The sequence below is a fragment of the Metarhizium robertsii genome, assembly GCF_000187425.2.
Source record: "Metarhizium robertsii ARSEF 23 chromosome Unknown MAA_Scf_2, whole genome shotgun sequence".
NCBI lineage: Eukaryota > Fungi > Ascomycota > Sordariomycetes > Hypocreales > Clavicipitaceae > Metarhizium > Metarhizium robertsii.
This window is the reverse complement of record NW_011942160.1, coordinates 2,266,086-2,290,229: the sequence shown is the minus strand read 5'-3', so window position 1 is coordinate 2,290,229 and position 24,144 is coordinate 2,266,086. Positions and strand designations below refer to the sequence as shown.

The 24,144-nt window shown below is 51.2% G+C and overlaps 8 protein-coding genes across 8 annotated transcripts in view; 3 read left to right on the top strand and 5 right to left on the bottom strand.

Moving 5' to 3' along the window:
• Nucleotides 1-404, top strand: part of MAA_10815 (uncharacterized protein) — a gene marked incomplete at both ends in the record, with an annotated part of 742 nt that extends 338 nt beyond the window's left edge. Inside the window, one exon of the mRNA XM_011412734.1 lies at nucleotides 66-404. Coding sequence (XP_011411036.1) covers nucleotides 66-404 — 339 coding nt within the window. The remainder of the gene's footprint in view (nucleotides 1-65) is intronic.
• A 954-nt stretch (nucleotides 405-1,358) lies between these two features.
• On the bottom strand, nucleotides 1,359-2,483 carry MAA_05737 (glycosyltransferase family 62; the record flags this gene model as incomplete). Its single annotated transcript, XM_007823735.1, has 1 exon — nucleotides 1,359-2,483. One exon carries the CDS (start codon nucleotides 2,481-2,483, stop codon nucleotides 1,359-1,361), a length of 1,125 nt encoding a protein of 374 aa, XP_007821926.1.
• Nucleotides 2,484-3,141: 658 nt separating this feature from the next.
• MAA_05738 (RNA binding protein) lies at nucleotides 3,142-4,850 on the top strand (the record flags this gene model as incomplete). The annotated part of the gene is made up of 8 exons (XM_007823736.2): nucleotides 3,142-3,384; nucleotides 3,441-3,527; nucleotides 3,763-3,794; nucleotides 3,854-3,885; nucleotides 3,948-3,996; nucleotides 4,058-4,124; nucleotides 4,180-4,327; nucleotides 4,387-4,850. The coding sequence occupies 8 exons, from the start codon at nucleotides 3,142-3,144 to the stop codon at nucleotides 4,848-4,850; spliced, it is 1,122 nt and encodes a 373-aa protein (XP_007821927.2).
• Nucleotides 4,851-5,332: 482 nt separating this feature from the next.
• On the bottom strand, nucleotides 5,333-8,645 carry MAA_05739 (flavin containing amine oxidoreductase; the record flags this gene model as incomplete). Its single annotated transcript, XM_007823737.2, has 2 exons — nucleotides 5,333-8,276; nucleotides 8,347-8,645. The coding sequence occupies 2 exons, from the start codon at nucleotides 8,643-8,645 to the stop codon at nucleotides 5,333-5,335; spliced, it is 3,243 nt and encodes a 1,080-aa protein (XP_007821928.2).
• Nucleotides 8,646-9,374: 729 nt separating this feature from the next.
• MAA_05740 (Sec1 family protein) lies at nucleotides 9,375-11,574 on the bottom strand (the record flags this gene model as incomplete). Its single annotated transcript, XM_007823738.1, has 4 exons — nucleotides 9,375-9,496; nucleotides 9,551-11,143; nucleotides 11,226-11,421; nucleotides 11,497-11,574. The coding sequence occupies 4 exons, from the start codon at nucleotides 11,572-11,574 to the stop codon at nucleotides 9,375-9,377; spliced, it is 1,989 nt and encodes a 662-aa protein (XP_007821929.1).
• A 709-nt stretch (nucleotides 11,575-12,283) lies between these two features.
• MAA_05741 (UBC-like protein) lies at nucleotides 12,284-12,894 on the bottom strand (the record flags this gene model as incomplete). Its single annotated transcript, XM_007823739.2, has 3 exons — nucleotides 12,284-12,552; nucleotides 12,629-12,782; nucleotides 12,847-12,894. The coding sequence occupies 3 exons, from the start codon at nucleotides 12,892-12,894 to the stop codon at nucleotides 12,284-12,286; spliced, it is 471 nt and encodes a 156-aa protein (XP_007821930.2).
• Nucleotides 12,895-14,601: 1,707 nt separating this feature from the next.
• Nucleotides 14,602-16,198, top strand: MAA_05742 (Calcium/calmodulin-dependent/calcium-dependent protein kinase; the record flags this gene model as incomplete). The annotated part of the gene is made up of 6 exons (XM_007823740.2): nucleotides 14,602-14,608; nucleotides 14,745-14,796; nucleotides 14,886-15,093; nucleotides 15,161-15,317; nucleotides 15,414-15,799; nucleotides 15,860-16,198. The coding sequence occupies 6 exons, from the start codon at nucleotides 14,602-14,604 to the stop codon at nucleotides 16,196-16,198; spliced, it is 1,149 nt and encodes a 382-aa protein (XP_007821931.2).
• A 1,566-nt stretch (nucleotides 16,199-17,764) lies between these two features.
• Nucleotides 17,765-18,981, bottom strand: MAA_05743 (uncharacterized protein; the record flags this gene model as incomplete). The annotated part of the gene is made up of 2 exons (XM_007823741.2): nucleotides 17,765-18,586; nucleotides 18,691-18,981. The coding sequence occupies 2 exons, from the start codon at nucleotides 18,979-18,981 to the stop codon at nucleotides 17,765-17,767; spliced, it is 1,113 nt and encodes a 370-aa protein (XP_007821932.2).
• Nucleotides 18,982-24,144: the final 5,163 nt, after the last annotated feature.

The window sequence follows — 24,144 nt, the reverse complement described above, 5'->3', positions numbered from 1 at the left end:
CCCCCCCTCTTTCTCCTTTCCCTGGAGTTCCCTTGGGAAATTCCCGCGCCCTTTCATGCTAACAGGCTTTTTGTCCAGGCGGACGCTGGCTCGTCTCCATCTCCGTGCCGCCGACGTACCCCCTGCAGGCGCCCAAGATGCGCTTCGTCACGCCCATTGTGCACCCCAACATTGCGCTGCAGACGGGCGAGATATGCCTGGACCTGCTCAAGGACGCGTGGACGCCGGCGTACAGCGTGCTGGAGTGCGTGCGCGCCGTGCGCATGCTGCTGAGCTGTCCCGAGACGGACAGCCCGCTCAACGTGGATGTCGCGGCGCTGCTGAGGGGCGGCGACGTCGTTGGCACGAGGAGGCTCGTCGAGTGCTGGTGTGCCGATGATGGGGGGAGGTATGATGGGCCGTAGGGGTGAATGGTGGCGCTTGGGGAGCAGTCATGAGGGTTGGCTCATCTGTGATTTTGTACTGGGCCACTTGTGCGATTCTGGCCTGGATGAAGGGATACTTGGGTTTTTATATGTGCTTGTTTTCTTTTCTTTTGGAGTTGGGATAGTCGCCGGGATTGCCAATGACAAAATTGTATATTGAAGCGAGACTCCTCAGAGCTGTATGTAGGCACGGGATTTTATTGGAGCGATGCTGTGCGCTTCAAATCGAAATCATTGTAGGATATTTGGATACAAGAGGAACGCACCATGGCCGGCGTATTAGCACAAACACTATATGAATATTCGCAGGCGGAGTTCAAGTCATGTCAGGATGAATTTACTACGGTCTATCCCAAAACCAAACCCTTCGCTTCCCGCCCCTCCAAAGGTCGTGTGTATCTTATAGACATGAAAAAAAAAAGTAAAACAAATAGTTTAAAGAAACACAACTGTCATGTGAAGAAAGCTCTCAGCAGTGGAACAAATCCACCGCGCCCGTACTCCTGCCCAACTCTAAAGGGGTTTCAAAGTAGGAAATAGTAAAATATTCCCCCTTTTTTTTTCTTTTGTCTCCCAGCGCATTTTTCTTCTTCCTCTCCCCCCCTCTCCATCTCTGCTAGAAATAATAATAGCAATAATTAAAAGATGCTACAAGAACGCCGCCACGCCGCCAATTTGGCCTGCACTCAGACCAGGGTTGCCAACGGGATGCAGTATATCAACTTTCGTTCTTTTTGATGACGCTCCTTGATATGCCCGAGGACGCAACCTGCACATAGCCATGAAACAGGCCTCTTGGAACTGTGCAGGAAATTCCCATCTATACAATATTCAGCACGGAATGAATTTGTCTTCCTCGGCTTCTCCTTCTGCTGTCTTCTTTACTCATTATAATGGTAAACCTAATTCAAGTCAGTCTCGTCGTTACGCCACTTAAACTGACGCCGTGCGTACCTTGTAGTTGGGGAGACCGTAAGGCTGCCAACCTAATCTCTTGGCCATCTTGGCAAAGCCTTCGGTCTCAATGAGATGGTAAAAGGAAAACGGGGGAAACATGGCGCCGTCGCGGTGGACATCGGCCTTGACCAGCAAAGCAGTTCCTCCCACGCCGTCAAGAGGAATAGCAAGACTCTGGTCACCACCGTCGGTGGCCAGGTGAGCCATTAGAGTGCGATATGTGGCCATTTCGGGGTATCCCTCGAGCAAAATGTCGTCAGGACCCATCTTGGAAGCCATCTGCATAGCGATATCACTGTCTTGCCAGCTATTGTAATCGTATGGCCGTTCGTCCATCTTTTTCTTGTCGTCGTTGTAGAAGCGCTGGAAGCAGTTGGGAACAATGACATCCTTGTTGTGCTGGGCAAGATCTTGGATCAAGCTTGCTGGACTCTCGACAATGTCAGAGTCGAGCCACAGGACCCAGGAAGTCGCAGGACCCAGAGTGGTGAAGAGCAGAGAGTTGCGAGCCTTGGCCATGACTGCCCTCCTTGGCTTCTGGTTGGCCATCTTGTGGCGCTCACTCTCATCCTGCGATTCAACGGCTGGGTCAAAATCCTGGCGCAGGATGATGATGCTCTTGAAACGATCCTTCCCCGGGCCGCGCTTTTGGGTCTTCTGGATCTGCTGCTGCAGGGCGGCGGTGGCAGCATTGCCCTCCTTGGTCTTGGGGAGGATGAAGCCGAGGGTAATGAGCTCGTGAGGGTAGCTCAGGCGAAGCAAATTGTCCCAATACTCCTGGTAGAAGCGCGCCATTGGTGACAAGATCAGGACATGTTCTTGGTTCTCGATGGGATTCGCAGTCACCGTGACGTTATTAAGGTTGTATCGAATAACGGGCGGGGGGCCGGTCTGCAGACCAGACTTGGAAGAGGACTTCTTGTACGGTGAGGTAGGCGGCGAGAGGTGATGCTGAGCTGTGACGGAGGGCAATTTGCTCGGCGTGGTCTTGCTTGAGGGAGAGACAAGAAAGAACAGGATGAAGATGCAGAGGACAAGGCCAAGAAGGAGAGTCAAGGGATTCGCCTTCTTGAGACGGACTGACCCCATGGGTCGAGCCATGGAGGCTGTATCTGCGCGGGAATAGGAAGAACCAAGAAACTACTCGCCCAGTCGTCTCGATGTGCGTTGAGATGGCTTGGAACGACGCTGGGATAACGTTGACGGATTGCGACAAAACGCGGCGTGGCCTATGCAGATGACAGGGGCATCAAGCAACGGCAGCCAGTGCAACCGGCCAGGACACGCAATGAATTGTGCGGTCGTCGAACGGGTCGCCGCAGTGTGTCGGGAAGCAGAAAGAGGCAACAGGCAGGCTGCACGCCAGCAGTGAAATGAATTGTGGTTGTTGATGCGAGTAATAAGGGACTGGACCAAAGGAATCATCAAGCGAGCCTGGGAAAATACGAGGCGATGCACGATAGTTAGTATTGAAGCCCGTCCCAGCGGCGCGCCCCATAAATCAGGTACCTCCTATTCAAGTACCAAGGTCCAGTGTCTGACGGTCTGACGGTCTGGTGGTCTGGTGGTCTGGTGCAGCCTGCCCAGCCTCCTGGGCCGTACGTCAGCAACAGTAGGTATCATGTCAGCATGAGAGTACTGCACATCTAGGTACCTACGGAGTACTCAAGTCCTAGGTGCCCTCTCAGCCCGCTGCATCTTGACATGTGGCCATTCAGGGTCGGCCGCACCGACTAGTACCACCCAGGAACGTCCTGCAATGTACAACTCGGACAAAAACTGGGGCAGCACGCCCTGTTCTGTTCCTCTGAGCTTCGCCAACGCCGATCCTGGAGACACGCCAGGCTCCTTATCCAGAATTCTCCGTCCTCTTGATCCCAGCATATATCCTGTGCTGTCCTGTGCTGTCGCAACACATTGCAACTCGCAAGGAGCCCTCACTGCACTGCCCACAATGGCTCAGAATATGGACCGTGGCCTTGACGAGATCATTGCTGAAAAGGTATGTTTTTGTGCCCGACTCGCCAAAACCTGGAGCAGCCTGACAAAACCATCCAGCGAACCAATGGCCCTCGAAACCGACGCGGCGGTCGAGATACCCGCCGTCGCGACCGTAATGACTATCCCCGGGACGGGGTAAGAAAGGTGGTCTATTTCCCTTCCACTGCCTGAATCTCCAGACCCTCGAGACCCTGTTGTGCTGACCTTGCCGCCTTGCAGGTTGCATCATCCTCCTCTCCTCGCAACTGTCTACCCGGCGGGTTGCCTTGGCCCGCCTCTCATTCTGTCGAATCGATGCATACAGCGCCTTGACGATGCCGACAGCAATAATCCTCTCCTAGACCTATCGCTAACCAGCTCTTTTGCCTCCCTCCAACAGTCAACCCGCGATGATCGCCGCAATATAGACAGGTCCGTGCTTACAGCTTCTTGTGCCGCCTGAATTTCATCAAGCTAACCTGCTCTTGTAGTGAATGGGTTCACGACCGATACGATGAGAGCGGTAAGAACCGACGACGGTGTCATCAACTTTACTTGCCATCACAAGCTCATCTACTTGTGCAGAATCTCGTCGTGGCCCCGCACCTCGACGTCGTCGCGAATCTCCAGTCAGGTATGCCATGAATCCCCAGATGTTTAGTTTTTGTACCACAGGCTGACCCCAGCCACCACAGTGACAATAAAGGATCGAAAATCCGTGTCGAGAATATCCATTACGATCTCACAGAGGAGGATCTAGATGTACGTCACGCAAAGAGCATGCACGTTCCTGCAGTGCAACCTAACATGACTATAGGAACTCTTTGCTAGGATTGGTCGTGTTTCGAAGCTCAACTTGCGATATGACCGCGCAGGGCGCTCAGAAGGCGTCGCATATGTCACATATGAGCAAAGGGAAGATGCTGAGGAAGCTATTAAACAGTTTGACGGCGCAAACGCCAACGGTGAGTTTTATTACACCCAAACCCCCCAGCCAAGAGCGCCTCTAATTGGACTTGACAAGGGCAACCAATCCGCCTCACGCTACTCCCTTCACGGAATCCATTCGATACTGCAGTTATGCCTGGCCGTCCACTGGCGGAGCGGATTTCAGCCCCTGGTGGCAGAGCCCGCTCCACATCCCCTCGCCGCAGACTTGAAGAGGAGGACGCTGCCCGTAAGGGAATTGATAGATATATTCCTGGAAGACGCTCCAGAAGCCCTATGCCTCGACGCTCAGGTGGTCGCGGAGGACGTCGTCCTGGTGCTCGGCGTGAGGGCGGGAATAATAGCAACGAAGGTGGTCGTGGCGGTCGTGGCAACCCAAGGGGGAAGAAGACGCAGGAAGAACTCGATGCTGAAATGGCAGATTACTTTGGAGGGAGTGGTCATGACTCTGCTGCGGCGGATGCTCCGGCTAATGGTGCAGCGCCGGTCACCGAAGCTGCCCCGGCTGCGGGCACTGACGATATCGACATGATCGAATAGTGGCTGTTTTTCTTTTTCTTGTTGAATGACCCATGTATAACACCTGAAATGTTGATTGTTGTCGATTTTCCGGCTTTGGCGAAGGGATAGCTCTGTTAGTGCGTGTGGAAAATTCCGTTTCGTATCTGTGTTTTTATCCAAGATCCAAGACGAGTCCGTCTCGCTGGTACACATGGCGGCGCTCTCGTACTATCCCCTTGGATATTCACCTGATGACTATTTCGGCTCCATTTCACATCATGTGTCTGTCGTCTGTAAAACTGCCATGCAATCCATGTGTATTGTTGTACTATATAAGCAAAGTCACGACCTACCTACCCAAGCCCATGCGATGCAATGCAACATTTGCCAGACGCCAGAATATGATCGATCGATCCCCCGTCGGCTACTAAGCTCAAAAACTTAAAAAGAAAGAACCTTCCCTAGACTATGGGTGCCGGCTAGAAGCGGCATATGTATATATACGGTTATTACAGACAGATTTACACGTCCATGTCCGCGTCACGCCCTTCCGCATAACTGACCTGCTTAGCACGCCGATACTTGTTAGGGGTGCCTTGCTCTTCACGCAATTCCTCCGGCCCAGGCACGCTAGGATGCGCTCTTTCGTACTCGGCTCGGAGGGCAATAGCCTTCTGGTCCCATTCATGGACCGTTGCATTGTACACCTGGAGAGCTGTATTATATGCCTTCTTCTGCTCCGCGGCCTGTTCCTCGTATGGCTGCCGTTGCTCCGGGGGAGTCTCTTTCCACATCTTGGACGTCATCATGCGCACTTCATTGGGGAAACTACGTGCCTTTCCTGGCTTGCGGTTCTCTTCGCAGCGCTTGCGGGCTTCTTCACTGTGCTCTTTGCTGTAGAGAAGGTAGGCGTTTCCTGCGACCTTGTTGGGGCGAAGGGGCCGCTCGCCTATTTGGCCTCGGATGTGGTCCCAGACCTCGAGTTCATAGGCTTCGAGGCGTGCTTGCCGGGGGTCTTTTGCTGCTTCTTTGCGTTTTTGTAAGAGAAGAGAGTCCTTTGGCAGGATGAGTGGTGTAGGGACTTCGATGGGACCGAGGATGCCCTCTAGAACCTCGGAAGCCGCCCGCAGCCCAGACAGATATGCGCCGTGAACTGTGGCCGGGTGTGTGCCAATAGTGTGCTCTCCGGCAAAAACGAGGTTGCCAACGGATCGGGCCATGCTGTTATAGTCGTCTGGTTGCATCCCTGGGGCTGCAGATGAGTAGCTTCCCCTGGCAAATCGATCGGAGCCCCAGCGGGTGATTACAGACTCGACTGGATATGGAACCTTATTTCCAAATACGCCACGAAGAATCTCAGTGGCTTCCTCGACCAGGCTTTCATTGTTGGAGCGTTCAGTTTCGAAGCCAGCATCCCCAGCCATTAGAGCAATCAGGCATGGAAGTCCAGTGGTGTGCGTAACATTGAACCACTGGAAGAAGCGGCCGCGATTGAGGGCGTAGTCTTCCTGTGATGTGCTGTGTCTATTCGGAGAGTTTCTCAAAACTCCAAAGATGTGTCGTTGGGGATCCCAAAATACCTCATCGTAAACAAGCACAACCTTGTTCAGAATGCCGAATCCCAAGCGTTCTATCGCACCAAGTTTCCAAGCAGGCAATGCAGGTTCAAAATTGATACTCCCTTGCTTGAGGACGCCTAAGGGTACGGTACAAACGATATTGTCGGCGCTGACGCGGACGCCATCTTCAGATTCGATGGTTGCCGGACCCTCAAAGCTTGTGCTTTGATACTTGATAGATTTTACTGCAAACTTTATAGATAGGTCAAGGGGCGTCGGGCATTGAAGCAGTCCACGGGCAATGCTTTGGTAACCGCCAATGACCATGGTGTGATTTCCTTCCCATTCATTCCCGGCATCAATGTCCCATAATTCAAGACTCAGATTGTGTAAGTTTGTGGCATTGCTGTATTCGAGGTTGGCAATATGCCAGTTGATTAAACGGTGGTCTTGGGGAGTCAAATCAACCAGATCCTTGTACCGAGTGACTCCATGATCGAGGACTGATCCCAGCGTTGAACCGCGTCGAGACACAGCATCCTCAAGATTCAGATCAAAGTCTTCGTTGGCTTCAGGCTTGAGGCTCCAGCCCATCATCCGTGCCTTCTCCGCTACCTTTTCAGAAGCTGGAACACCGGGTTGGTTATGGACCCGGCCAGTTAACTTGTCGGCTGACACGGGAACGAGGTTGATCTTTTCTGGGACGCTCTGCTCTGAAACCGACGGTGCATGCGGGAGTGCTGCGGTTGCTTCTTCTGCTTGCATTATAGTTTTGCTGCCATCCCCTGGACTGTCGCGGCCTTCGTCGAGAAGGTCACGGTTGCCTTCAATTACTTTTGACGGCTGTGCTTTGAACTTGTACTCACTTACTCGGTCCAAGCAATCGTTGTAAAGCTTTTCCACTAGCTCGTCTCGAATTGGGTCTACAGGTTTACCATTGCTGTCATAAATGGTGGTTTCTGCTGTCAAGGCATGATACGGTAGACCGAGTTGTCCCCGAACTAAGACGTTGATAGGATTGCCACGTTCGAAGCCAGTTATGATCATGCCTCCCATTTCTGCTGTATGTCTTTTACCTTCGAATTCTGGCCTTTGATCATTGAGCTTTGTCTTGAATTCTCGAGAATACACCCTTCCCCCAACGCGACTTCGTCCCTCAAGGAGAACAACTTTCGGAATATCCTCACCCATATCATAAAATCTTTCCGCATATTGTTTGAAAAGCCCCTCCAACTGTCTGGCACACGCCAGACCCGATATGCCCGCGCCAATTACGGCGATTTTCCTTCGCTTTCTATCGTTGAACGTTCCACTTTTCATCGTAGGGACGTCGGGAAGTTTGACACAGCCGTAGTTAATATATCCTCTTCGAACCAGCCAGTCGTAGCAGACATTGGCAGCATCGAACCATCTTGCATTGGCGCAGCCGACTGCTTCTCGTCTCGTTACAATAGCCAATGGCTTCTGTAGCCAAATACGCAAGATCGCATTTCTTATGTTTAGATATGTTGTGACTTGATTGTGAGAGATGTGATGCCGTAAAAGATGATATTCCTCAGAATTCAAGGCATACGGGTTTAGTCGAGAGGATTCTGCAGCATCAAGGCATTCAGCAGCGTGTTGGTGGACTGGAATATCGGCGGGGATCGATGACTTTGGTCGGACAGTCAAACTTAGCCGCTCGTGGCTACGGTGGTATGTTTTCGGTACAAGTCGTTGGCTCACTTTATCACCGCGCTGGAGTTTTGAGAACTCTATCTCTACCGGAGTTGTGGCTTTACTTGAAACGAATGACGATGAAGCTTCTGACTGCTCCGTGACAGCAGACATTGACGAGCCAAAAGAATCAACCGCTGCGTCGTTGTCTGCCACTTGCAAAATCTTGCAGCCATCCGTTTTTGATATTCTGTTATCTTGCATTAAAAAACCAGCCATCGTGTGATGATATGATGCAAAGCGTGAAAGCAGGGACTCACCCGACGGAACCATCCACAGAGACTTGCTCGTCGACACCTCCTTCATCGACACATACTTCTATGCTATCGCGTTCGCGGATGGAATCCACTAGATCCTCTTGTCCAGTCCCTGAAAGCCGACCTGGCGAGCTGCCAGTCACATCTCGCTGAGTCGCTTCACGTGTCGATATATTGTGTGTTAAATGAGATATCGGTTGGGATCTGAGTGATCTCGAAGAGTATACATTATCGTGATTGACGAAGGTGTCGTTGACAACACCCTCATCCCTTTCTGGGTGGCAGTTTATAGTCATGTCCATGGCGATATTACGTTAAGCCATCGACAAGCTTTGAAACTTCTCAGAGACATGAGACTGATATATATTGCTAAGGCCAGGGGCCGCCGACCGGGGAATGGCTCGCAATCAGACTCATAGAGGTGGTTACTGTGAGTTTGGCATTGTGCAACAGTGTAATTTGTATGTCCCCTTCACGTGCCTGTTGAATATCGTCAGCATATGGCGGAGGCTTTCCAGATTCTAAGATGTAAGCGCATTGAAGGTACTAACCCAGAGGCTTCAATGGAAGGTCATGAGAGTGTTGCAGCTCGCCGATGAGTTCAAGAGTGGTTTAAAAAATGGTTTTAAAAGTGGCACACGACGTATATACCTTCAAACAAGCATGATTGGATGATATGAACTAATACAGGGAAGGCTCAATGAAGAATTGAAGCTGTCAGTCCATTACGCCCCTCAACGACCCCCGGAAACATCGCAAGGTTAGTAATCACGTGAGGGCACCGTTTCCCTCGAATCGCAATGTTGGAACTTGTGGGCCTTCAAGACGCCAATCTCAAATGGGAACTCAATGGACAACTTTGAATCGGCTCACCAACTCTGAACCCAGCAAAACTGAAAAAAAAATATAATGCTTCCTTGAGAACGCCAGGAGCATGCTGATGCATTGTGATTAACATCGTCTTTAACTATTATAGCGCCGCACGGGTCCGTATCGTTTTCAATAAAGGTATCGTACATGTGTCGCTCACTTCAACGACGTTCACCTTCGACTGACGGTGACTCTCTTGCGTATGAGCCAGTCTCTATCGCAGCGTCCATCATCCTGTTGCCGCTGATTATGGATGTCGTACAGATGATGATGTTTCTTCGGCCTGTGCGATTCATTAGAGTACTCAATAACTGCTCGTCAGAGAAAGCCGACATACCTTCATCTTGCTTGGCTATGAAGCGAAGTGCAGCAATTTCGGTAAATGTGATGCCACCCACGAAAACGACAAACACAGTTTGCTTTGCATTGCCTCCTGAAAGGAGTGCACGAGCCTTCACCGCCTTGTCTTCACCAGTTTGAAGCTCGTAGAATGTCTGCCCGCGGACATGCTTGACCGCTTCATCAAAGCCATGCCAGCCCTGACTTGTGGCCGCCGCCGCCGCGACCCCAGCGTTTGCAGCACTGCCGCCCTTCGCGAACGACAACAAATATTGCTTTTGCAGAACGCACTGAACTAGACGGATAGATAGAGGGGCGTACCCGCTGTATACGTAGGCAATATCGTTGGGGTCATCTTCTTGAACCTCATCGACAATGAGCCGCAGCTGCCTTCGTAAATAGGTGTAGTTCGTTTTGGTACCCGCTGCCCCTGCATTACCGGTCATAGGGATCACTCCAGCAAGGGGAGAGGATCGAGAAAGGAAGAGGTGTAACTTTTCCAAGTTGTGAAGCGTCAGGAGATGTTGATATCCGTACCCGTGCAAGACAAGCTTTCGAAACTGGTCATACTCCCTTGGCTTGATGCCCCCAGAAATACAGGAGTAAATGCACAATAGCCTGAGAGTCTCACGAATAGGCGCATCCCGCGCTATGAGCTCCTCGATGCCATCGAATTGAGAAGAGGGATCTGCACCAGCAGCAAGATTCTGCTGCACTTCTAGTAAGCCCCTGAACTCGTCGGTTCTGGTACGCTTGATTATTTCCTCAGCGATACCTGTATGGATCCGAACACTTCGATGCTCTTGCTGATACCCAGGCAATTGAGCAACAAACTCCTTTAGTTCGGCCAATGTTTTTGTCTTATGCTTGGTCTCATAGTCAGACTGGACCTGCTGTAGCCGCCGGGCAACCTTGTTGAGCATCCCGCCAACGATGGCGAAGTTGGCATCTCGTAATTGATCGTATAGCTTGTCGCTAGAGTCTAGGGGAATCGTCTCCTTCCGCCCTTGCGTAGTGGCAGCAGATGACCGAGCTGGAGCCCCAACAATGGTTGTGTCCACCTTGGTTTGGTTATTCTGAATTTCGAATACTTCGTCTATCAGACCCTCGTAGGTCAGCTGCGTGAGAAGAGGGGTAACAAAGTCTACCTCACGGTCAATTATGATGACGCTCTCGTTTGTCGAACTCGGCGTTAAGCCGGGCTTGTTCGAGTCGCTCGTATCTTCGCCCGCGAGGAGTTCCTGGCGCATGCGAACTAGAAGGTCAGATATCTTCTTTGCGTTATCGCCTTTTCCAATCATTCGAGGAAATAAGCCGTGATTCTTCTGGACTTCCATCAAGGCCTTTGCCAAGAGGTAGTTGGGTGTGACATCTTTGGAGAGGTACAGGTCTTTGAAGGAATCATCTAGTTCTAGGGATAAAACGTCTCTCTCCAGCGGAAAGAAGAATAACGGGAGTTCTGAAATGCTCGCGTCGCCCAATACGCCTGCTTCTTCTAGAAGTTGGTCCGACACCAAGGTGCGACGAGGGACCCAAAAGATGTGAAATTCATGGCTTGTAGAGCTCTGGCGTCGGACTCGTTTTATTTGGTCTGGAGAGAATCGCGTGTGGGTTAATCAAAGAAAGGCCTATGCAGCGGTATGGGATATGCGGTCAAGGGATGATAGGCGTACTGGCTATGTTCTCGGCGTGACGTCCGCACTCTCCTCGAGCAATGAATACTACATTATGCTGGCTGGCATCGACATTATCATTTTCCAAGACGAAGAACTTGTCGACTCCATACTCCTGGAGCGTATTGACTTTAACAATCGTTCCAACGGGACCGACTAAGCTCTTGTCAAAGACGAGATTCTTCTTGCCGCGGACCTACAAAGATGAGCGTGTGTTGAACCCACTGAAAGCTCCGAGAGCTCGCAGGAGCTGGAGAAGGCTATGACTTACGCCCTCGAGTAAATAGAGCAAGTCTTTGCGGGCCTTGGTTCGAACTTGCTCCGTACTGAACTCGGTACGAGGAGCCATGGCGGCTCACGCGATAATTCGAGGAAGCTCGGCAGCACTTGTCATGAACTATGATCCAAGTGGAGGCATCGGTGACGGAAAAGGCTCGAGAGCTAGCGAATTCTGCCTATGACCCCCTCGCAGATCCCCTCGCTGAGGCAAGGCGGTGAAGGCGATGGACGGCGGAGCCAGGCACCCCACGTCAAGCCAGCTTCGCATCAAAGGGCTCCCAGCTGGGGGACTTCAAGTCGACGTCATGCCAAGTATAATAAGGGCCTCTCAACCAAGAAACACTAAAACAACTCAATAGACGTGGAGGAATGGTGAATATTTTCTCTTATTTATAGTTTATTTATATATCAGCTTGAATGCATCAACCTGTTTGTGTAATGGTTGCTGATTCTATGAATGCTGGCTGGCCGTAAACCCCTTGTGGCCTCAATGGTCCGGGGAGCAAACACAGTCATGTCGCACCAAATCAACCCAGTGACCTAGTGCTGTGCAAGATCCCGATGCCTCATGGGGCACATGTAACAGGAAGCACTGTACTGTAGGTTGCCCAAAAGAGAAAGAAGAAAAAAGAAGGAGAAAAGAAAAACAATACGCCGATCGCTTGTTTTGAACATTTGAGCCAAAAATATAATGTAATGCTTCGAAGTCAGGGCATGATTTGTCATTCGTCAACCACCTCAGCATATCTCCGTCACCATGATTCCACCCCAAGTGTCGGTCATACAGTATTGTCGTGATATAGAAACTCAATATCTCGGGGTCGCAGTCGATTGCCTCTGACAAACTCCTCGTCTCCCGGCGGCCGCTCGTTTTTGGAATTGCTGGTGAGCATGCTTTGGATGCTCATGCATACACTCTCTGCGCTTTGCACGGGGCTCCATCCTTGTGTATCGAGTAAATCGAGACATATGAAGCCATTCGAGTAAATATGGGGGTGGATAGGTACAGGACGTTCGGGCTTTATATCAAATGTGACTTCAGGCGGTTCTACAGCAAGGGAGGGTCAGCAACTCTACCTGGTGACGAGCGCCGCAAAGGGGGACTAGGAATGGGGAAGAAATACCAATGGGATATGACTGTGGAAAAGCAAATCTCAAGCGGTAAGTCTGATTCTGATAAAGCGGATTTGTATCAAGGACACGGATATCAAAAGTCCATTCTTTCAAGCTGTCGCCATCCACGAGTTCGATGCCGGGCGGTAGACCGGACCTTTCGATCTGCGGTGGGGTAAGAAGTCAGCTTCATGGATTCTGCAGACGGGCGCGAGTGGGCGATACATACCTTTTGACGCTCCTTGGCCACTCGCTTCTCCCTCATATGTGTCGCCATGGTTGCGATGCAGAAAAATGAGCCGGGCGGTATGCGAGTTGTGAAAGCGGAAGAAGGACGGAATATGGCTGGCAGACAAGACGCCGCATAACAGCCAGGTCGAGTCCAGCCAGGGAACTTTGGCGGTAGCGTCAAACGGGTCGTTGCAGGCACCAGCCCCAAACAGACCAGAATGCTGACATGAACAGTGCCTGCTGGTCGGCATTGACAGGACATCTGGAGGCACTGGGCTTGGCCTTGGCGGAACACCACTGGCGGATATGGACCAGTTGACCCTGGGCTGTCTGGGAAGGGGCTGTGGGCTGTGCAATGTGCACACCAGACCAGACCAGACAGCATGAAGACTAATGTCCCGTTGTATGGAGTAGGTCTGGTGCCTGTGCGTGCCCGGGAAGTTGATACTTGGTGCGCCTGCAGACTAGCTCTCTAGGCTCCGGGTGCACATGCACCAAATGACTCCAGATGTCAACTCGAACATGGAATGCTCACTGCCTGGCTCTCTGGCCAAGCTCTATGTACAAGTATGTACACCCACTGTACATGGGGTAGGGCTGACTGACATGTGGGCACTGAATCTGAACCTGGACAAACCACCAAGGAAAACCCGTCACGATGATGCAGCAACATGTAATACGGAGTAGTATTTCGCAGGGTCGCCCTCGTTTTAGCCCAGAGCAGCGTCTACGTAGTTACTATGTAAACACCTAGGAAAGGGCATGGCATCAGTTTCCTTTGTCAACAGTCGCAACTTGGCTTTTGTGACCAGTGCATGTTTCATAGGATCAATAGGTTCAGAGCAGACACTGCCCATGACAGTTCAAAGTTGAGTCTTGCGAGACTTCAATGTTCCAACATTGAACGGGCCTTGGTTGGCCCTGTCGAGGCCTCCAGTGGCTGCCAGTGGCTCGCACTCGGTTGACTCGATTGAGCCCAATATTGACCAGACGGAACCAAGCCTCCTTGCCCTGGCCGACAGGTCAACTGTTGCATGTGCTCACTGCAACTAGGCCCAACTGCCCCTCGCTCAGCCACCAAGCTCCTCCAGTCTTTTCAGTACGCCAATCCAACATTGAACCAATTGACCTTTTTGGTCGTCTCGCGTCTCACCTTCAGCCCTCAGCCACACCCTTCATCATCGAATCGAGTCCATCGCGACAGGCTGGCTCAACTCGTCTCGCACAGAAGATTCAACCTGCTTCCTCTCAGTGCTCTCTCCACCCAAACTTTTGGGATGCTCCACTGATGGCCTCAAGCCCAAGCATTGGACCATGCGGACTATTAGACCAGACCCTTGTCACCCTTTGAGCAGCCCTCTTGCGACGAGTCCTGGCCCTCCCCCGGGAACCATCATTGCTTGGGCGCCTGCACAGTGTGTTGAGTGCCGAGTGGCTGACTCTGCTGAGTGCAGTGCTGCTCAATGAGGGGCCTCCATGTCGCCTCTCGAGGTCAACTGCCTGGCTCGTATTTATTAGTTTCAGCTCAGCCGCCTCGTCAGAACCCGCCATCACCACCGACCAAAAAGTTTCAATACATAGCTCAACCTTGTTGCTGTGTCGTCCTGGGCTCGCCCGTCAGTTCTCTCGACTCTTCGCCCTCAGCCCGCGAGCTGCCGTGATTCCTTAATCCCCTTGATCCTTCCAAACTCGAACCGCATTTGCGACCAGGCTGCATTCTCGTGGGCACGCGATACCCCGCCATCCAACAAAGATGAGTTGTAAGTCGCATTCGGCCTGGGCTTGGGCCTCAGAAAATCAAGCAGCAACCGGCCACTCTGCTTCTACTGGACGCGTAAATTAGCGTCATTCGTAAATTGCGACCATATTTCTGACATTGGTACTGTTTCTCTTCAGTCGCGGGGATGCTTAACCGGCTACACGGCCAGCCCGAGAGCTACGACAAGAAGTACGTTTTGACCCCGCAGCTCATACTGTTGTTCCCCGACCGTCATCTTCAGCCTTCTTCTAACAGCGCTCGTCTCTGCTCGCCCACAGATCCAAGTATAAATTTGGTCGAACTCTAGGCGCCGGCACCTACGGGGTTGTTCGCGAAGCAGACGGCCCCTCGGGCAAGGTAGCCATCAAGATTATCTTGAAGAAGAATGTCAAGGGAAATGAGAAGATGGTATACGACGAGCTCGACATGCTCCAGAGGCTAAAACACCCGCACATCGTCAAGTTTGTTGATTGGTTCGAGTCGCGCGTAAGCTTCCAAGACGGACGAGGAAGGGTATGGGGCCAGTTTTGCTAACAGCATATGCTTGGTGTAGGACAAGTTTTACATCGTCACTCAATTAGCTACTGGCGGGGAGCTGTTCGACCGAATCTGCGACCAGGGCAAGTTCACAGAGCTCGACGCTTCCCAAACCATCAAGCAAATCATGACCGCTGTCGACTATCTGCATGATAATGACGTTGTCCATAGAGGTGCGTCATCTTGGTCGTCTGGACACGTCTAAATGTCCCCCCCCCCCCCCTTTCTTTTTTTTTTGGCTCCTTGTCCGCTCACTGAGTTCCTGGTAGATCTTAAACCGGAAAACCTTCTCTATGTTACACGCGAGCCGGATTCCGATCTTGTGCTTGCTGACTTTGGCATCGCAAAGACCTTGGACAGCAAGGAGGAGACCTTGAAGACCATGGCTGGATCTTTCGGTTACGCTGCGCCTGAGGTGATGGAGCAAAAGGGCCATGGCAAGCCTGTAGACATGTGGTCCATGGGCGTCATCACATATACCCTGCTTTGCGGGTACTCCCCATTCCGCAGTGAGAACCTTCGCGATCTACTACGCGAATGCACTGCCGCACCAGTACCGTTTCACGAGCGCTACTGGAAGGACGTCAGTCAGGATGCCAAAGATTTCATTCTGGGTCTTATTGTTCCGGAACCCGAGAAGCGATGGACTAGCAAGGTACATGCCCATGGCTCACTCCGTTCTTAATATCCCGACGCTTTGCTCACACCAAAACAGGAAGCCTTGGGCCATATCTGGTTGAGCGGCAAGAACGCCACCGATCACAACTTGCTGCCCGAGCTCGAGGCCTACCGAAGAAGAGCACGCCTTCGCCGTGTCATTGAAATTGTCAAGCTCCAGAATCGCATTGCCAAGCTCAAGGAACACGAGGAGGACCCTTCCGAGTCCGATATGGGCGATGCCCAAGGCGCATCTGATAATCACAAGGGCGACGGCTCCAGGTTGCATGCCCTGGGACTATTTGCCGTTCGTGAAGCCAAACAGAAGCAAGAAAGTCTCCAAGTGGAAGAGGAATTGGAGAAAGAGAGCAGAAGGCGCAGTTTTAGCAACGCCTAGTCTGCTGTGATACCAAAGTAGGCAACGACTTCGTGGCAGAATATCGCTTACTGACTATTTTCGCTGCCCCCCAAATTCGAAGGCTACGTGCTCTTTGATACTGACAGTTGTCGAAACATGTAGATTTTTCTCAAGTTTGACCGGTCGTCATTTCTGTACTTGCGAGGGATTGCCTTGTTCGGGATTTTTTTTTAAACGTAGCTCTTTTATTGACAGGTGGCAAATGAATGCTTGACATGTGTGTGTTGTGCTCAAGACACTCATGGATATATGTCTCCAACATAAGGGATTAGGATGGCACTCAGCCGTCACATTATCCATGTACAAAACTGCGCAAGACAGTGTAAAGATATAGAGACCATCTTTGGCAGTTTGGGGGTTATTGATGCCCTGCAGGTCAGATGTCATTGCTCCGTGGTCGAACTTCCAGGATGCTTGTTGGAGTCTGGAATAGCACGAGTGAGATGGCGAGGGTGATGTATGTGAAGCTGGAAGACGAGCATCAACCGACATCTTGACTGTCTGATGGAAAGCGGCATGGAAAAGTTGACTGGTTTGTCTCAATCTATGTATTCTTTGCTGCCCACCATCTCTCGCACACCCCCTGCATTGATCGGCTTTCGGCACGGTCCGCAGGTGGATCTTGAACATTAAACATCCAGGCATCTGGACCGACATTCTGAGCAACCGGAAGCAGTGGCAGGCGCCTGTCGAAATTATTCACTGAGTCTACTTAACGGTTGCCGCTCGAGGCATGAATATGCTCGCCCTTGCGTCGATGGCATCTCTAATAACAGCGGTGGTCGTGGCCGCGCACGAGGGCTGTGATGGCTCCCGGAGATTAATTAACACGATGCTGCTTCCACCCCTTCGCCTGTTGACAAGGTCCTTGGATATACATAGGATAGGCACCTTGCCAACGGTCCAAACTCGGCTCGTCAACTCCCATGCCCGCGTAGTAGGTCGGCCGCCAGCGTCAACTACACTTTCATTCCTTGGCCAGGGTCCTCTACCGCCGGCCACCTGAGGCGATAACAAACCTACTGCATGCTAGAACCTAGACTCCCTTATTCCTGCAGCAACCTAATACGTGCATGTGCCCTTTGTTTGATCTGCTTAGGACTTGGTGCGTCGTCGCACAAGCCTTCATAAAGATGATGGTCTTATATATGTCTCCATGCATGCTCTTCGACCAAGAGGACTTGAGTTTCAAGCTGCAATGCGAATATAGCTGTGGAATCATTTGCTTATCCAACCTCCGCTGTTCTCTGACTAATCACTCATGTACGTCGATATTGCCAAGGGAAAAAAAAGGATATATTATTTCGACAGCAGTCTGTTCCATGCAAGTCCATCGCACACGAACCAGTGCTTCATATATTCATACCCATCATTATCGTCATGCCTGGTGTACAACCGTCAAGTAGAAAACACGAAAGCAAATTAGCCTCCCGTACGCCAGGTCAATGCGCCGCCGGCCGCCACCGCTTTTTATGACAAAATAGTTCACAAAAGTACAATATATACAGAAAAATAATACAGGTCTCCTTTTCACTCCATGTTTTTTTAACCCGCCATGTCGGCGAGCGCGTTCTCTCTCAGTCTCTCGTACCGCTGAGCATCGAAACGCGCACGTTTCCAGCCACATGCTCGTAACCGCTCAATGCGGGCTTTGACATCCAGTGCTTTCAATTCGTGGTTTGTGTGAGCTGGGACGCTGGGTATGTGGCACGCGGCGATTTCGATTTCTAGCGTGGTCATGTGAGCAGTGATTTGGCGGCGGATACTGCTGAGGATAGTGCAGAACCGATGGATAGAACGGGTGTGGAAGAAGGGATCAATGTCCTCAGCTTCGCTCGGGTCTGGGCTGGCTGACTCCAGGGGGGCGGAGATGATGGTTGGCAGCAAAGGTCTGGCGTTTTTAAGGATAGATTCGGGATAGACTGGCTCCGCTGAGGATCGACCGAGCCACTCGTCGAAACCAAGAGTAGGAGAGTCTGGGCGAATGATGGGCTCCATCATGGGTTCGTCGCAAAAGGCGACGCGCTTCTTTGGTCTGGGCGGTTGGCTGGGCTTCATGACGCCTTCATCGATGGAGCTGAGAGACGGAGCTGGTGAGGACCTTCTTGTAGAGACTGTTGATCCGGATGAGTTCGAGCCAGCTGAGGAATGTAAGCTGGAGAAGCGGGAGGGAAATCGTGACGTGGGCCGACTCATGTCTTCATCAGCTTGTTTAGCGAGTTTGGACGCGGCACTGAGGTGGTCGTATGCCTGTTTAAGAAGGGCGGTGCGGAATGGTGAGGAATGGTGAATCGCGTGGGCTTGCATTTCAAGTGCCGTGGCTGCGTAGAAACGCAGATAGACGAGATGCACTGGATGAGTTGTTTCCTGGCCATGTTTTGTAAGTATACGGCGGTTTGCTTTTCATCGCGAAAAACTGCCTCGGGCAGAATTCACCATGGAAAGACGGATTGGTGAGAACGGAGGCTTACAAGCTTGTCTTTGTGATGGAGGATGTCATGACAGCGCGTAGAGCACTCTCTAAACCGGCGGTTCATATAATCCCTCCTGATCTCGCCCAGAGCCGCCTTCCACTCCATACGAGTTTGAGGGATAGGACGCATTATGTCAAGTGTCTCCTTGTCCTCTTGCTCAGATTGCGGCTGGTTTGTTGACTTTGGTTGATACAACTGTGAGCCAGCTTCAAGGCGATTCAGCATGCCTCCATTGTATCGCCTCTCTTGACACTTCGCATTGAGTGAAAGAGGAATCAGGCAAGCCATGGTTCGGTATAAGTGCTTCGGGAGCAGACAGACAAATCCTGATTTAATTTGTTCCGTCGATCGCTTCGCCACATCCACTGCAATGAGTATGTATGTTCTGTACAAGGTTTGCGGAGCTGAAAACGATCGAAGGTTATTTATTATTGGCAACCTTTGCCCTTCTTAGACATGTGGCTAATGATGGCACGGGTGTTTCAAGTTCAGGAACCGGCGATGATCGCGTGGGGAGAACAGGGTTGTACGCTGTAGCTGTCTGGAGCTAATCGATAGCGTAGCGTAGCTGCAGTGCTCTGGCGTCAACATGTATGTATGTACATATATATTGGCAACTTTTATAGTTCCTCCCGTGCAAATCTTCGAAATGGGGCCAAGGAGACGCACGAGATTAAAAGCTTGGTCCTGGCCTGTCGCGTAGAATTTTTCTTGGGCTCGATTTTCTGCCTTCTTTGTTCCCAGGCGCGTCTGTGGGTGACGAAAGTGGAGGCTGGTGGGTATGGGAAGGAGCACTGGTTATTGAGGACAGTGTTTTTTTGTTCAAGTCCTTTGTTGCTGCCCGTTTCGATAACGACAATATGTACGAAGTGGGTGTGCTTGTCGGGTTTATGTACAATGTAGTACGTGAATTCGTGCAGGATGCCAAGCCGGCCGACGGGTTGTCCACGACGCTCTGGGAAAGAGACTGTGGTCTGTACGAGGCGAAAAGAGACGGTGGCCTTGACCGGAAATGTTTGTCTGTGACATACGCATACGTACCTAGGTATGTATATAGTATGGTAGGGCGAGACAAGTAGGTGATTCTCGTAGAAAAACAAGGTGAAACTATTGACTCATCCAGACGAGGGTGGAAATTGATTCAATCAGAGACATAATTTCCAGAAAGGGGGGACTGCCGGAGAATAAATAAATTACACTGCACCGCTGTGTACTCCGGACATATATTTTCTTTTAATGTTTTGCCATGTTCCGGTCAAGGCAGTAAGTATCCCACGAGCACCCGAGTCACGACAATCCTCCCTTCCAACCAGATTTCCACGCAATGTCTCACCCGTCACCCGCAGGTGCACGAGACAAGGGCACGAAATGGGATGGATGGGATAAGGAACGTCTGAGTACAAGCGGCGAGGGTCATGGCGCATCGTGACAACGACCCGAAGGGTTACTGTACTCCGTATGATGTACCCTTCAAGTCTAGAGCAGATTATTCTAGCTACGTTGTGCGGGCGGCAAACAATGTCCTTTTTTTCAAACGCTTCCCGTGATAAAAAGCAATATCCAAAGCAAACAATTGTAATACCTGCCTAGGTACGGAGTACTAGTTGAACTGAGCAGGGCAGCAAAAGAGGAAGGGGGGGAAGAGGCGCAACACTGTCAAGCATGCTTGGTCCCGAAAAAGTCTGGTGGTTTGCTTTCCCTGGGCAAGGCTTTATCCACTTGAGGACCTGTTGGACAGGGCGAGACATGACACCATGTAACTCCACTACCGTCATATCGCAAGGGCAATGCTCAACTGCTGGGCGTACTACTCCGTAGTAGTAATCTATTCTCGCTTGAGAATTGTCACTCTTTTGAAAGGTCCTAACCCCTGCACCCGGGGCAGTTGGACCAAGGTACCGGAGCCGGCTCCATCTCACCGCAGTGCTGGTACGATAGGTACAAGAGAAGCGGCGAGAACGAGAGGCGAAGATATCGAGAAGGCTGGCACACTGGGGGCCAACAAGGGACAGCGGCACTTGTTTGTTGACAGAGAGATTGTTTACCCGGCCCCGGCAAGGCTTATGACAGCAAGGCTGTTTGAGCCTGCCCTGCTTCCATGGTCAGAGAGTCGAAGCTGTGGTGCAAGGTTGTTTGGCAGCAGCATGGGGATAGACAGACCTTGCGCAGATCCATGTCCAGCTCGCCTGTTGTCCCGGCTGTTTTCATCGTTGAACAATATGTAGATCAGGACAGAACCTCATTCCGATGTAACTAACTGCTCCGTATTTGTAGATCGATATGCCGCCACCTTGATAGTTGGGTTTTATATGCCAACCATGCGCTGCTTCAAAAGTTATATAGGACGAGTACAGGTCGTAACGGGCTGGGCGGATCAATCGATGTCCAGGACTACGGTGTACTAGCCATCTAAATGGCCAGAGCATCAGCACGGTGTCCAAATCAAAACCATAGTGGCCAGCACTTGGCATTGCATTCAACAAAAGCACGGACGACCGGAATGGCCAAGCATGTGTGGACATTCAAAGCATTGTATGGGTAGATTCGGCACATGCACGCAAAGCCACCAGACCACTTCACCGTCTCTCTGCGCTCTGCGCTCTGATCGTTCCTGACTCTCCTGCGCAGCTTCCCGCGGCTTATCCCTCGCACCTGCCCTATATTTGCCAGGTACCTCATGAGTGCCTGGGGAGGTAGTAAGCACAAGTACTCCGTACGGAGCACGAGGGACGTGCACCGTCGACCTCTCTCCTCGCTGCCTGGAGAAAATACTTACATGTAAGTACTCCGTACCTGGGAGCATTGACTGCGCCTCCGCCTCCCGGATCACGGCCCTTCCACCCATAACAGTAGTGCTCCGTACGCAAAACCACAATCCAGATGTCATCGGCACACATTGCCCTGGCGCCGCCATCATCTGTCATAATCTGACCCTGGCACGCCTGGCCCTCTGCCCTCTACGGAGTACCCTAGCTCGCCTGCAATCTCTTGACTCTCGCCCATCGTCCAAAAACCATCCAGCGCCCGGTGTGACGCCACTTTTGCAAGCTAAGCTTGAGCTGTTGCAGTGCGCAAACATGTGTTCGTCTTTGAAACAGCAGCCATCAACACCAAGGATCAAATCTGGGTCCGGTGGTCGCGTCCAAACAGCTTCCTGTTGTCAAAATTTACAATGTCCGCCATGTCAACGATCTTCGAGGTAAGCGCCCAGTCAGCGGACTTGAACACAGTAAGGTAACTGGCGACGCACATACAGGCGAAACCAGGACCGCTTGGTGGCTGATGGACATTGGCCACATGCTCCGGCACACGCGCAACGCGTTTGATTGATGTTACTTCTGATGATACGGAGTATACGGCCACACAGAGGCACGGACACTGTTGTCGCGTCCTGATGGCGCTCGGTGCAAGTGCGTCAGCCGTTGAGGGATTGCCTGTTACAGCCCCAGCAAGTATCACGCAGTCAAGCTGTCATCACTCCGTTGCTTGATACAAAAGTCATGCAGTCTCCTGCCGGTCTGCTTCATGTCATGTCAACCTGCGAACTGTTCTTGGCATGTTCCCGGTCAATTTGTTGACTGCACGTCAGCAGCACAAATGTTTGATCTTACGCGGTACTCCGCATTTTGGCAACAAATTCGTCCCCATTCCTGGGGTAAAGGGAGGAGGGTGGCTTTGCTATACGTGCCTCTTCAATCTTGTCAAGTGCTTAGCAACATATAGCCATGACGAGTCGAACATCGCTCGCTGACGAAATAGTGCCACATGGTGTTAGGATGGCCGTGTTGATTCCAATTCACCTTGCCACAGAAAAATAATGGCCAAAGCTCTTCCCTGCCATTCCGCAGAAGCAACAGATTACTTTGGATGCTTTTTCACCCTCTTCATACCCAATCTATGAAGCCAGCCTCTTCAATTCTGAGGAGTAAGACTGCCCGAGTCCATAAGGTCTGCACATCTCCGGAACTGCCTGGTCATTGCACTGATGGCTCTTTCGCTCATGAACTCTGCATTGGCTAAATCATGATTTCTCTCAAAGCCTACTTGATGTTCCCCTGTCCAAGCTCTTCTGTTTCGAAGTCAACTGCAAAGCCTCGACCTTCATCCACCATATCTTTACCAACATACATAGTCTGTCGGAGGCTGTGCACGTTTGGGTACCAGGGATATTCAGAGTTACCTAATCGCACGGACGAGCTCCATTTTGATGCTTTGGGTAATTACTACTGCATGTGTGCTCTTGTTGGTTGACTCCGGATAACCATGCGTGTGTACGGAGTACTTGTCGGTGAAGAATTCCCTCAATATTCAAAGTTGCAGATAACTAAACGACCTGCAACTTAGTGTTGGCGCAAATTGAGATGCGGGATGTATTCCGGATCGCGTACCATGAACGATAAAGTTCATGGACGAAAATTGTCAATCTAACAATGGTTACAATTCTCGTATACAGTACAGCCCATCCCTGCCTTGTACAAATAACTGTGGAAATCAACCACAGTGGAAGGTTTTTGTCTTCCCAGACACGAAAGCCACTGAAATCTAGCATCGGACATGCCCATGAGAAGGCCGGGATATCCTGGCGTTGGACGACAAGAGTGTCTGTGCTCGATAGCAAGATGCCGGCGATCTGCGGGAAGGAAATATTGATAGGGTGGGGCAATCGTGGGATTCAAGAAAGTCAACTCTTTAATTGGCGATGCCCTTGCTGGAATCCGCGCATGTATACCGGTTTGTTCACTTGCTTTTTACATATGAGATGACTTGGCGGTGACGAGCTTCCTTGTCCAGCTGGGTTCGACATGGGCTCTCAATGTATGTACTACATATTGATTGGCGTCTCTCCCGGGATTCACCTCTTGTTCGTTCATGGCTTGGTCACATGAGAAGACATGACTGGGTTGTGTTGTCCTCTCTTCATTAAGGTTTTTTTAAGCTGTGTCACGCGCACATGCTCGCAAGTCGTCACCGCCGCTTTGGTCAACTCCGCGGCACTTGGGTAGCCGGACAAGCGTGCAAAATCGAAAATCGAGGATAACTGAACTAATGCCTGGTGCCGAGGACGATTGTTCTATATTTTTGCCTACCTAAGTAGTAGTGCCAATGGTGTAAAGCCCAGGTGTACAGTTCTCCTGAGAAAATCGATGGTGTTGGGGTATTTTATCCTCAGCCACGCCTTCACAGAGATATCAAGAGTGATGGGGCTGCGAAATTTCTTTTGGGGTCGGATTCCGCTGTGCCTGTCGAACCGTTTCGGTCTTGCGGTTTTCGTCTTATTTTGAGCTTAGTTCATGCAAATTACATCGTGGTCGTAAGATGACTTATCCCCCGACATCTTGCTAGAGACTTGGGCCTCCAATTTGTAGGGGCAAGTCACGCTTGCTAGGGACATTGTATAAGGGCCTTGTCAGGTATTTGAGATGGTGATTTATACACATTTGGTTGAGTCGA